General features: G+C 38.2%; 1 protein-coding gene across 6 annotated transcripts in view; it reads right to left on the bottom strand.

Moving 5' to 3' along the window:
- The window catches only part of NR3C2 (nuclear receptor subfamily 3 group C member 2), a 202,529-nt gene that overhangs the window by 86,600 nt on the left and 102,226 nt on the right, over nt 1-13,703 (bottom strand). For all 6 annotated transcript variants that reach the window (XM_072037403.1, XM_072037404.1, XM_027456675.3 and 3 more), the window contains one exon: nt 4,463-4,602. In XM_072037403.1, coding sequence (XP_071893504.1) covers nt 4,463-4,602 — 140 coding nt within the window. The remainder of the gene's footprint in view (nt 1-4,462; nt 4,603-13,703) is intronic.

Raw genomic sequence — 13,703 nt, 5'->3', positions numbered from 1 at the left:
TGACAGTCATTTTTGCTGTTGGCTTTACCACCATTTGGAGATGAAAAATGCTTTCCTTTTTTCTTACATTCAAGCCAAAGGAAGAATGAAAGATTAACTTTAGCAACTTAAGAAGCGATATAATTTTGATTTAGGACAGATTACCTCATACTTGTCTGGAACTCGAACAAATGAAGACTGAAAATGCAAAGCATACGCAAGAACAGCTGTGATTTCTGACTTCATGCCTTTTACTCTCCTTAGAGAAAGCTGGTTCAGTGGAAAATTAGCAGAGAAAACTGGCCAGGTGCTTTAGGTTCCCCCACAGTACAGTACATAATCAGCATATGACTCCATTAATGAACATAAATCCAAGTTTAAATAACTCTATGATTGGTCGTATCTTCAATTTAGAAAATCATAAAGTATAGTTATCCCATGTGAAAATGTATCATAAGTACATGTCTCAACCTTTACTGCAACAATTTATCAACATTTTTATTATGGTCAAGGTGTTTTAGTGTTTGCAAGGCAGATCAAATTTATTTTAGTAACACAATCACATTTCTTCATAGCAGTCCAGACTCTTGTTCATTAAGTAAGCCAGCAAGAAGTTCATGCTACTTGATACCAAAGTTCTGCTCTTTGATAATTTATACCCCCATAACGAATTGCACCTGAAATTACTTTGGAACTTTCAGCAAAGAAGTCATTTTAGTATTTTTTTGGTCTATAGCTCTCCTTCTCTTTAATTCATTGCACTTTTCCTGTAAGTACCCCAAAATAAGATCGATGGGGAACATGACTACTAGACTTATAACTGGAAATGTGAGCTTCAGCCTCATTGTTGCTATGGACTTTCTTGTTTTAAGTTTCAAGGCATTTTTTTTAATCCTATTATAATGCCTCTGTTTTATAGTATTTCCTAGCAGCACAAAGCAATTGGCAATCAAAAGCTGTTCAAGGAGGGCTCACAACACTTCAGCAATTCCAGCTGAGACCAAAAGAGCTGTATAGTGTGCCACATTCCCTTTCTCCAAATCTTTCTCCCCTCTGCTTCCATATTTTTGACATGTTTTGTCTCCCCGCTAGTGCTTTCACCTGAACGCCAGCTGGTCTCCCGTGATTTCCACTGTACTACATCTTTTGAAGGACTACCGGTGTGTAACCAGGTGTGCACCTTTTTAATCTAAACTAAATAAAACTTTTGTTTATTCATTACAATCTAACAAACAAAAAGCCTCTCCCCCTTCAAGGAAAGAGTTATTCTGTTCAAAGAGGGCAAAAACTGAAACAGAGGAGGTTCAGCTTCTGAACACCAAGAATTTTTTCCTGTGTGGGTGACAAAGTACTGGCAGAAGTTGCCTAGACTCCTTCCTCAGAGATCTTCAAAAGCTACCTGGACGTGGTCCTGGGCAACCTGCTCTAGGTGGCCCCTGCTGGAGCAGAGGGGTTGGACCAGATGACCTCTAGAGGTCTCTCTTCCAAACTCAGCCATTCTGTGATTCTGTGAAAAATGCACCAGCCTTACACACCATTTTTAATAAGAACTGGAGGTAGGGGTCATTTCTGGAAGAATACTCATGCTGCTTTCTACTGAAAAATGTTTAGTGAACCAAATAGTAAAAATTCATGCCTGTGTGTACATGCATATGTGGACATAAAATGTGTAAAATACCTGGAAAATATTCATAATTTTTTTTAAAAAGTCAGTCCACAGAATTACAGGGAAACAGTGAACTAAAGTTGAGGAATCTCTTCTATTCTTTTACTATAATCTTTTAGGGAGGGAACAACTCATTTTTACTCAAATAAATAAGCCAACGTATTTATAAATATCCCAGAAAATTGTGTCTATTTCTATGTTCACAGAGGAAGTATTACTGTTTCTTTGTAATAAAGGCAAGGATGCAGGCACTTAAGGAAAGAACATAGTTGTAGCTCAGAGCTCAGACAAGTATGTCCAAGATCTACACTTAAGGTAGTACTTCTACTTTGATTTATACCATGCACTGAATTACCATACTTTTAAAAACATCCTCATGAACTTTTGGTACACCACAGTAATTGTTATGAGCATTCCAATTAAAATAGGAAACCTCAAGATGAGTGGTTTTATTGGCTGTGCACCCAACTGAAGAATTTAGGATGACTTTAACAAACATTTTTGTTACAAACCTACCTGCACAGATTTTTATTCATGTTGATAGTTTCAGGATGTTTACAGCTAAAATGTATATTCTGTTTTTGTTATGACCTCTTCTGACTAATACACTACAACATACTTCTATGAACTTTTACATAAACATAGAAAGTATGAGACAAATTTGTAGTGTTTGCAATAACAACATTACTGGTAGCATCAAGAGCTCACAGTCACGTGCTTAGAAGCAGAAGTCCAAACAGTATTCAGATACCATATGTAAGAACCCGTATGGAAATATAATAATTCTAAAAATATATTTTATGGGAATTGAAATCTCCCATCTCCAGTCTTCAATGAAGACAAGTTTTTTTTTGTTTGTTTCTTTGTTTGTTTTTTTTTTTAAAGCTTTTTTGTTATTGTTGTTTGTTTACCTGGTAAACTTTAATTACTTATAACTACATTTTAAAAATGTGGTTTTATGTCTGATTACAGAGTAATCCTTTCCTAATAACCTTGGCTTCTTAGGCTTGGAAATACAGTCTCGCTGCTTTGTTAACTCCTAATGGCAACCCCCCTAATTTTTCATAAATGTCTAAAATAGGATAAGGGATATCCATCAAAATATGTCAGAAAGGACATAAAAAATGAGAGGTATGGTAATTGTAGATACAAAATGCCTTGAAATTACAATGATTTTAGACCGGGAAAGAAGCTTTCTTGGAAGGCAGGAAAGGAGGAAGGAAGATAAGAAAAGGTTCTACCATTTCATACAGTAGGTGTATGCCAAACAAAAAAAACCACCACTACCACCAAAATAAAAAATGCCTTCATGATTCAAATTTCACAAACTTAGACCTGGATATGCAAATGTCCATCCATGATGTGGCGTGGAAGCACACAGGAAATCATTTAGTGAAACTACATCAAGTTTTCCAGTTCAAGTGCTACATTAAGGAACTGAAACTTCAAACAAGAAGTTAGAGAATGAAGACTTCAAGGTCAGCTACTGCACAACAGTAAGAGAAAATGCTTTCAGGAGGGGGGGTTGGGGGGGAGGTCTTTTCCATGTCCTTATAACTTTAGGAAGTTTATTTCAATCAAATTGACACTTTTTGATGATAGATGGAGAAACAGATTGATAGAGAGGTATTACATGAGGTCTTGACTTCAATGACGCACAAGCTCTCAAGGTCAACTTAACAGTGAGCTATATCCTCACCGCCACCAGCAGCAGATTCAGTGACAACAGAAGTAATTAATCACATGATACACTGCCTCACTCTTTTCAGCACAAGCTGGACACCATACTGAGAGTTTATTTTCTTCCTTCTAGGTTTTTCTTCATCAAAATAGATCAGTAATTAAAAACAGCTTGTTTCATCACTGGTTGTAAGAACATCTACTATCGGTAATGATTTCAAAAAAACCTATGCAGTATTTATGTCCTTTGCATGCCATGAAGTCTTAATCAAATACTAAAAATTTGATTTCTATCACTTGAATAAATTGTTAACAAAGTCTTTAAAGGTCTTACATATCCTAACAACCCAAACCACCGAGAGGCAACACCTACCAGAAATCCTGCAGCACTCTGAGTAACACTAACTTCTTTCTATTGAAGTGCCCAGGAAAGACAAGCTACACCATAAATAACATAAAAAAGGGAGAGGTCAGCTAAATACTTCTGTGATGACAAAGCTCTCAAAATATAGACCGCATGAAAAGTCCTAGTCCTTAATGAAGAAAACAACCATTGCCATGTCTAAGCAATGCACAATGATCAATTTGTGCACCCTCATCAATCTACCACAGTACTGTAAAGCCACTTACTTCTCTTTTGCTGAAAGACAAAACAGATGATGCACTACTGCATCCGAAGACCTGGAGCTACCCAAATGTAGACAACTGACCTGAGTTGTACTGTCATATAAGGATGTCAAAATGATGAGACAATCCTATTCATCTTCCAGTACAGGAGACGCAGAAGTATGTTTACATCAATTGTGTTCATGTCTAATGGAAGTTACAAAAAGCCACTAAGAGAACTGGAGGAGCAGAAGCCTAATACAGCAGTAGCATAAAGTAAAACAATGCATTCTTTAAAAAAAAGGTGCAAAAAGGAAAAACATCCTGGCATATTCTACATAAATTATATCACATGTAATTGGAGTCCATTCAACATTTTTTCTCAGATTAACACAGAACTTTATCAACAGCAGAAAACACATAGGAAAAACAAGTGTGTATATATATACACATATATTTCTATATAAAATAAACTGACGACATTTTGCCTTGACTTTTTTTTTTTTTTGCTGATTTTTTTTTTTTTCTTACCTTCTACTGCTCTCTTGAAGAAAACTTTACAGCTGCCACATGTAACTACCCCATAATGACACCCAGATGCTTCATCTCCACACACCAAGCACACTTTGGAAGGTCTTGAAGAACCAGTTGATACACTTCTCAATGAAGAGCTGGAGCAAAAAAAAGAAAAAAGAAAACAACAAACAAAACAGTTATGAATATTTCAAATCACACTGGCCACAATGCAAAGTTCAATTAAGAATTTATAACAGGTATAATGCTCAAGGCACCTAACAATTAGAAAACCACAACTCTTTCTTTCAGTGCTTGATTGAATACATGAGTTGCTTTAATTAGTAGATGAAGTATTTTTATTGTCTGTTTTAAAACACCCATAATACATCAATGTTAATGTGAGAAGTTACCACAAGGGCAGTGGAATTTATTGGTAGCAGATGACTAAAACTGAAAATAAACAAACAAACCACTCTGGCAATGCCCAGATAACTATAAATTTTCCTTCTGTTTGTTTGTTTGTCTCAAGCTCTTATGGCTAAGGTATACCTGTAATAAAACTGGTAAGACCATTTTATGAAGGAGCACAGCAAAATGGCATGCCCTTGCCTGATCACATTCCTGCTTACCACTACAGTGACCCTTGAGCCACTTACATTTCTGTAATTGAACAGCTTACTTCCAAAGTTGTTCTGAAGCCTTTTTATATTCTGCAAGTGTAAAATATCCTTCTATTTTACTATAGGTGCCAGGAAAGCAGCCCTGGAGGTTTAGAAAGCATTCTGAAGTTTTGCAGACCAATGCATCTTGCAGACCCAGCTTTTACCATCTACCACATGCTTAAAACATGGAGAATTTTTGTTGTTGTTGTTGTTTTTTTTTTTTTCAACTGTGACTCTCTGACAGTATCTTTAGCTAGTATTTTCCACTGGCAGCCCTAAAATACAGTGCTCTTCAAAACACAACTCAAATTTCATGATGCAGCGAGTCTCCTCCCTCCCTTCTTCCCTAAGGAACTGGAAATGCCACCCTAACATAATCGGCACGCTCAGAGAAACGTGCCAGATACCAGAGGAGATGAGAGCTTTGGATCCCTCCCACACCTCTCAAGGGCTGGAGCGAATCTTCCCTTCGATACCGTCTCTCTTCTCCAGGTAAACATGACCTCTTGCATTTCTTCACACGTTATCTCCCTGAAGCCTGTCAAGCAACTACAAAAACAACCCTGGAAAATTTTACACTAGTGGTGAAACAATCTGATCGTTCAAATTGCAGATCACGGGCTATTTGTTGGTCAGCCATTGGGAAACAAAGTTCATAGGTAGTCTGAATTCAAACATAAGATAACCAGCTCGCTTAAGAAATTCCAAGGAGGCACCCTTTGCCTTTTTTCACATCTTCCTTTAAAGAGCTACACAGTGGCCAAACGATTTATCCAGGGGCACAGCAGGAATGTCACTCCAGATCAAGGACCACAAGTCTCCTGGCCTGCAGCTTTACTGTAGCATCCAAACTAAACATCTTTTCAAATGACACCATACAGATGCTAATCAAAACGTTCCAAATAGTATTTCTTGTCTGCTTGCTAGTCTGTTAGGTTTACTAGTTTTATTCCTTGTGCTATTTATACTTTCATTACATAACTCAACACTACTTGATAATTGCTAGGTGATGGCATTAGCTCATCTGCCAGAGAGACAAAGGAAAGCCTCGCCAGATCTGCGTTACAGAAAGTTCTGTTTGCTCAAGTCCCAGGCAGATCTATGCACACGGGATGAGCATAGCTGGAAGGAAAGGCAGGTACTTCTACCAAGATTGTGCTGCTCTTCAACACTGAATTTCAGCTCTGCATTTTGATTTGTTTAGGCAATGAATAGGACTCGGGTAAAAACTCCTTTCTCCTTCTAGCATGCTGCACGCTGCGTGAAAAAATCAAGCCTTTCATTAAACAGAATTCTTCTGAAGGTGTCTGCTTTCGAGAGAAAATGTCAATAACCTGGAAAACTACCTCGTTGAAAATTCATTTTTCGCTCTTTCACTGCAACTGCAGTATTTTGTCTGAAAAAGGAAACATTTCAATTCTGACACACCACCAAAATATCTCAGGGCATTTGTAATTTTGCACGTTCGCATTTCTTCATAAGACTGGCAAAAATTTTCCTACCATACGACTACTGTATTGCATAGTCCTACTACCCTGGAGAAGGTCATTGTGTTTTTGTTTCAATATCTAAAAAAAAAGGTAATTCTGTTAGGGAGCTCTTATTGTGCAGAAATAGAGGATCCCAGAGTATCACAGCAGTGTGTTGATATTTGCACACATGACTGCATACACATACATACACGTGTCTTCTTTTTAGATGAAAATAAATTGTCATGTAGGATTTGCAGAAGGTGGGAGAGCCTTTTTTATTTTTTTTTTTTTAGATATGAGCTGCCCCTTAAAATTCTACTTACACAGAATTAGTGGGTTTAAAAAAAGCCAGTAGACACACTGAGACACCATTTGATCCATGACTATTATTAAATGCCTACCTAAGACATTATCTATAGCATATTTTATACAGTGCTTATCTAGACAAAGGGCTTGAATATAGCTGAAAGGTGAAGGTACAGCTTGAATGCAAAGCGTGTATTCAGCTATTCAGCCGCAGCACCACAGGTGGAAACTTAACATTCTGGAATAAAATTTAATTAATTCCCATACATCCTTTTAATCAGTTTAAAAGTGGAATAGGTTAAAACACAAATGAGGTATTTTTGTTCTTAATAGGAGTATCCAACATGGAGCAATTCTCAAATACTCCACTGCAAAGGAACGTTGATATTAGCTGTCAGAACTCAAATTTCCTCCAATTTGTGCCAGCTTAAGCTATGATTGCCTTCTAATGCACAATGTTTTGCTTGATTGGTTTTAAGATGTCTTCTGTTCTCTTTCATCCATGCTACACCAAAGTATTTCCTAATTTAAAATGCTGTTACATTATCTCATACAGGAGCTACGGTGGTGTTTGTACACACCTGAAAATAATAAAATACTGACTTCTGAAAATATGCTCAAGTCATATTGCTAAACCTCAAATTAAGTCATTCTCTCCATGGAAGCTATTCTTTTCTCAACAAAGTATGCACGGATGGTTACACCTTTTCCTCATGAATCTCTTACATTCACACTGTCATTCCTTTCTTAGAAACTTGACCACAGTGAATAAGATTTGCATCAAGATCTGACTGGTGAGCAAATTCTCTCTGCCCTCAATTCAAGGCCAGATACCCAGCTTTTATGACACTAAACATGTTTGATTTATTATTTACTTTTATTACACAAATTAATTAATCAGGATAGCTGTATATCTTATAATGCGTATAGTGGGAAACCCTAGACTAAAGTAACCTCCTGCTTTGAAAATGCTTTTCATATATGCTGTGAGTTAAATATTTCCCTTTTCATTATTTTTTGTACAGAAACATCCCATAAATTTCTATTATGTAATGCTAACATAAATTAAAAATTAGTCTAGTGACAAAAGCCTATTGGAATGACACCCTAAATCTAAAGACACCTGTGGACCACAGCAGGATTGAGGCTTTTAAATGCTTGGAGCAAGTGAAAATGGTGCTTTTATACATTTGTATGAGTCCAAACTAGATTCTAACAAAATATTGCTCTGCTAGTCACAGTTCTTTAAGCTTTCAGTGGGCTACTGTTGACTTGGATTTCTTTCTTGTAGCCAGCAATCTACTTTTAATATAAAATGAAAACACAAGAAAGATGAGATGAGATGCCACATTGTTGGCTACTCATTACTGCTTTTAGAAGTCACTGGTTTCCATAGCCTGATTAGGGGTTATTACTTTCATGCTGCTGTCATATTTCCAATGTGAAGAAGAATCAACCAAACAAAACAACCCTACACAGCAGGATGCAGAGAAGAGATCTAACACAGCATACATATTTTATCACAACAATTTTACAGCCAAGGGCAGCATGGATCAGTTTAACAATGCCAAATGCATCTTCTAAATGATTTGTAAAATGGTCCCTTAGATGGCTCCAGTAACATTTGTCACGTTGTAGGGTATTTGATTAGGAATAAGCCTGATTTATTATCCTTAACAGTGCAAATGCTGGCAGTTAAATACTGACCTTGACTGGCCATTGCCATCAAGCTTATTTGTGTCTTAGCAAGTTGGCTTTAGGAATAGTTATATGGAGAATTAATTAGAACTAACAGATTTTGTAAAGAAGAGTCAATAAAACCACAGATAATCCAGCATTTGAAAAGCTGATTATATAGGTTATGATGCTTTTCAAACCAGATGTCAGTCATACAGGAGCGCAGTTTAACCAAATGCCACCTTTCTGATGATAAAATGAAGTACTCCAAAGAAGCACAAGCCACAAAACGAATCCCAGACAAAAGTTTATGCTACCATGTAGAGAGTATATTTTTCTCCTTCCAAACATTCCCTTCAACTTTTCCTGGCCTCTACAGCTAGCATTGCATTCCTAAGTGCTTGCTTTGACTCACTGCTCCTCTGCCCAGCTCTCCTAGCCTCTTCCTTTCTGTAGCTCATCGTTCATTCAGTCACCACAGCACGAGCACCTTCTCTTCCCATTCCCTCTGCTATTTTTATGTGTGGTCACACACACACAGTAATTTCATTGCCCATGATAATTCCTGTAGTGACTTAGGAAATGTTAAGCTGGTCAAAAGTTGTCCACGAGATTACTTGACCACCACACAAGGATGTTGACCACAACCTCCACCAGTGGCGTGTACCATTCCCCGGATTTTGCTCCACACCATTTTGTCAATACTGAGGTTTTACCAATGTAAGTTCTGCCTTGTGCAGCCTGATTTTCTTAAAAAGTTTCACTGCAGGAATGTACCTTGGTTCTCTGCTGTAACTACTCGCATAAAGCAGATTAGCAGACTGGAAAATGGTATTTCTTAAAATGTCAGACTACATAAACCAATCTTCCTGTCAGCAGACCAAGAAAGCATAGAGAAGTAAAAAGGTAGAGAGATGAAACAATCAGATTTTAGGAGGAGAAGGCAGTCACGTGGGACCTCGTGAATGTGGAGCTGAAGAAAGAACGAAAGCTGAAACCAAACCACCCTTAAGCCTCAGAGCCAAAATTAAGAGCAACATTTACCCTCTACTATTTGGCAGAGGCACACAAACTGCCAAATAACCTAGCTGCACGTTCTGCTGACTGAGTTTCTCGGGGCATTATCTTGCTCCTACAAAGATGAAGACAGACATTACAGAAGTTATGTTTCCTTGGATAAGACAACAGGACCCATATAGCCACTACCAACCCTTACACCTTTACACCAATTCTTTTACTCTTATACCAACCCTTACGCCTCTAAAAAAAAAAAAAAAGGTGCAGGATTTTTCTTTTAACTTCTGTCTTAAAAGAAAACAAACAAAGAATGTCCTTTGAAGTCTCAGAAACCCCGAACAAGATGTAGATATTTTAGGGAAGGTAACTGTATTTTAGCGTGTATTAGGGATGATAGGCACCAAGCATAACATCCGAGGCAGTGCATGCTTGCTCTGACATCTGGAGTACTGTTTCAGTCCAGAAGTAATATGAGCAGCTAGGGAAAGATATTTTTTAAAATGTCTTCTCTTCACTAGAGTAACAAAGATAAGAAAAACATTTTTCCATTCAAGTGAAATATTCGGGAAATTCAATTAAGGAAGAACAACAACCTGTAAACTAGTATCTTCTTGGCCTATAAATCAATTATTTTTGAAGCCTCCTGGAATCCAGAATCTCAGAGCTCTTATACAGATTACCATTTGTTCACATTTGTTTGTTTTGTTTTCGCTAATGATGAGGAACTCATGCTATCCACTACTGCTTACCGCAATTTAAAAAAAGGGATCAGTATCTCACCAAAATAAATGTGTTTTGCCACCTATGACTTGCAAGATGTATTTTTAAGAAACTTAAAAAGAACAGAAAACAAACAAAAACCCCACCAGCATCAGATAAGTGCAGTAGCTGTTAAGCTACATTTAATTTAGCAGTTCATGTCAATCTCTTTTTCTAACACAGACACACACTGTTCCAATAGAGGAAATTTTCAGTTGTTTTAACTTCAAATACTGCAGCTCTAATACAAAGTATAGATTAAAAAAATAATCCAATATTATACTCTTTCCTCGTAAATGCTCAGTATGAGGAAACAGGTATCAGAGAGGAAAGCACAGTTAAGAGAAAGCTATGAGATCACAGGGTTTCTTCTCTCAGCAGCTCCAGCTTTCCCATCAAAGTTACTTTATTTAGCAGTGCCTAGGGGTCAGAGATGACACTTTCCTACCTTGATCTTAATTATTCTAAGAAGTGAACTCTGATGTACAGTGATAAAAGAAAAGGCTCCACCCTTTCTCCCAAGCTCGCAAATCTAGGAGTCAGTTACGATTAAAAAATAAAAATAATAACAGTAATAAAATTACAGTATTTATTCTGCAGATAGAAGCTGATCGGTTCTCCTGTGCTGTAGCCACCAGTGAATAGGTTCTTGTATTTAGCTTAACCTTAAGGCACATGTTGATTTTACAAAATGAAGCAAGTGTAGCAAGGCCCTTCAATTTCCATTTCCCTCAGTGGATGCTGACAGGACCCAGCACTTCCCCAATCCAGCTGTAAGCCTTTGACTTTTCCTTGACCTTCTCCTCTGAGATCTTTTGGTAGCAGCTACAGTCGGCTATCCAATTTTTACCTTAAAGTAACCCATTGACTACAGAAAAATATGAACTTAAGCATAAATAAAACTGTGTTCTGGTGGACTGAAACCGAGCAGCACTTATCTCCTAGGGAAATAAATCTGCTTTTTGCCCACTGATCCAGTGATCAGAGCTGTGTAATGTCCTCCACATAGTCTTCTGAAAGGCACTTCTGCTCTAACTACTGTCGCAACGTAACAAGATCTAATGCCCCAAGGGAAATAAAACTCACTCGTTCTGCAGTTTTTCAGTGCATAAATATAGTTTTCTGTGGAAAAGGAATGGCTGACCTAGGTAGGGAGTTTACTCGTAGAAGCAAATCTCCACCTTTGGAAGCCGCAGACCAACATCAAGCAGCACATTTGCTCTAACTTTTAATATTTGGTCCACTTATAGAATTAGTGCAGTTTAAATGCATGCGGTGTTCATTTTTGTTCTGCTCATTATAAATTGCAATGCATTGTATAGCAAGATAAGGCAGGAACGGTGTATCTGGCAAATGATCTAGTTAATTATTGAAAGTTGGGGGGGGGGGGAACATTTAACCCTCTCTTTTCCTGTACCTGCTCCACTGTCTTGATCAAAGGGAAAGAGACAGCTTTGAAAATCCCATTTCTCATAGCACCATCTCATCTTCTGCCACTGAAAAATATTTCAACTAATTAAGCATCCTGATCACTTCTGTAGGAGAGCACAGTCGTGTTTACTTGTTAAGGCTCTGCTGCCTTCTTGGTCAGCAATACTTTGTAAACTGCATAAAATGCAATGATTCAAGTGAATTTCTCCTGCTGATGCTGGCACCAGTGGGAAATCATTGCCATAAGGAATTACATGCAAGACAAGACTGCATGACAACTTTGCTCTGTTGCTGAGGACTCTTAAGACAAAGAAAAATTGAACAAACAAGAAGGAAGGAAAATAAACCTAGAAGCCAGTGATGCAGGGAGATGCTCCCAGTAATAAGAACACCCCTTAATAAGAAGTCTCCCCTTTTCAAAATAAAGCTCGCTACTTTTTTCACATTCCTCCTTCAGAGTCTAACCAAGCAATTCTCACAAATACCTTCCTTTGCTTGAAAACCTTATTATATGAAACCTTTATGGCAGCGAAATGGCATTAAAGACTAGAGAATTGACCATTTTCACCCTGAAGAAGTGTCATTCTGTTGCCAAGTCAGAAATCTGACCCCTTCCTCTGCCACCACACCCTTGGGCTTGGCACCTTAAGTCCTAAAAGGATACAAATCTGAAGAATTTTATCAACAGTATTAACTTAATAGAGAAGCAGCTTGGTCCGATCACACTTACTCGCCTATCAGAAACTACGTGCTTCATCTGCCGAGTGCATGATATGCGTACAGAGAAAGCCACTGTCCCATGTATGCCCTAACCAGGCAATATAAAAAGTTTACAAGAGTTCTGTATTCCAATAAAAGAGAAAAATTAATACTTCAGAATAGCAAAAAGTGAACCGAACTGCCATCCCAGTCTAATGGGGATTAAAATACCACAATAGAAAAACCTCCAGAGCAACCATGAAACCATAGGGAAAAAATGCACCAAAGCACAAAAAAGGTTACCATGGGAACAAAGGCTATTTTCCAACTTGTCAAATAAAAGCCCCAGTATGGCAGACCTTTACTCCTAAGAGCAATCCCACAGGCTTCTAAAGGCAACACGTGTAATTATTACTTGAACTGAAAGACTCTAATGGGGGGGATTTTGCCCTTTCAGCTCCCTTTTGCCCCCACGACCAACAAGACAAAATTAGTACGTATGTCGAAAGCATATTAGCATTCAGCGGCAGCACGTGCTAGAGTGTAATTCCACACAGGAACAGAAAATAGAGGTAGAGAAGTCTGCACAGCGATCCACACTTCATAAACAAGACCCAGGGGAAAGGCAAGGCAGCGGGCAGCTGGCGGGGCCGTGCAGTAGGAGGTAACGATGCAGAACCGAGTCAAAGGAACGCCTCTGATTCGCTCGGGGGCTCCAGCCCTGGCACGAGCAGCCTTCGTGTGCCTTGCAGCGTGCTCCCAGCTCTTCGTGGGCTTGCAAAAGGAAGGCTGCAGAAGGAAACAGTCCTCTGGAGATGGTCTTATTAGTCGAAAGGCACTAATCCTCGATAAGGTTGGTGCTTGATGTTGTACCTCAAGTGTCCCGCTTGGCACTTGTTTCAGGCAGTACAGGAAAAGCACAACTCCAACTTCACCACAACCTCTGATTAACACGTGTTTTAATAGTCACTTTTTTTTTCTTCTTCAAATATATCCTGCCACATCTAAAGTCACTATTTAAAGTAACGAAGGCTTCATTTTAACCAATATATTTTAGTTTTACGAAATGCAAGCTATTCATGCTGTTTTAATGCATGCAATTATTACTTGATACAAGAAGTAAGATGATGTGCAGCTCTAGGCTGGAGAACTAACACAGCTTTTGGGGTAGTTTCTATGTTTGTATTTCCCACATTCCTGGCTCAGTAACTCCAATAACACGTCTCTTAAAAC

Source organism: Anas platyrhynchos, chromosome 4 (genome assembly GCF_047663525.1).
Source record: "Anas platyrhynchos isolate ZD024472 breed Pekin duck chromosome 4, IASCAAS_PekinDuck_T2T, whole genome shotgun sequence".
NCBI classification, from domain to species: Eukaryota; Metazoa; Chordata; class Aves; order Anseriformes; family Anatidae; genus Anas; species Anas platyrhynchos.
Note: the sequence above shows the minus strand (reverse complement) of the source record. Positions and strands in the feature narration are given on the sequence as shown.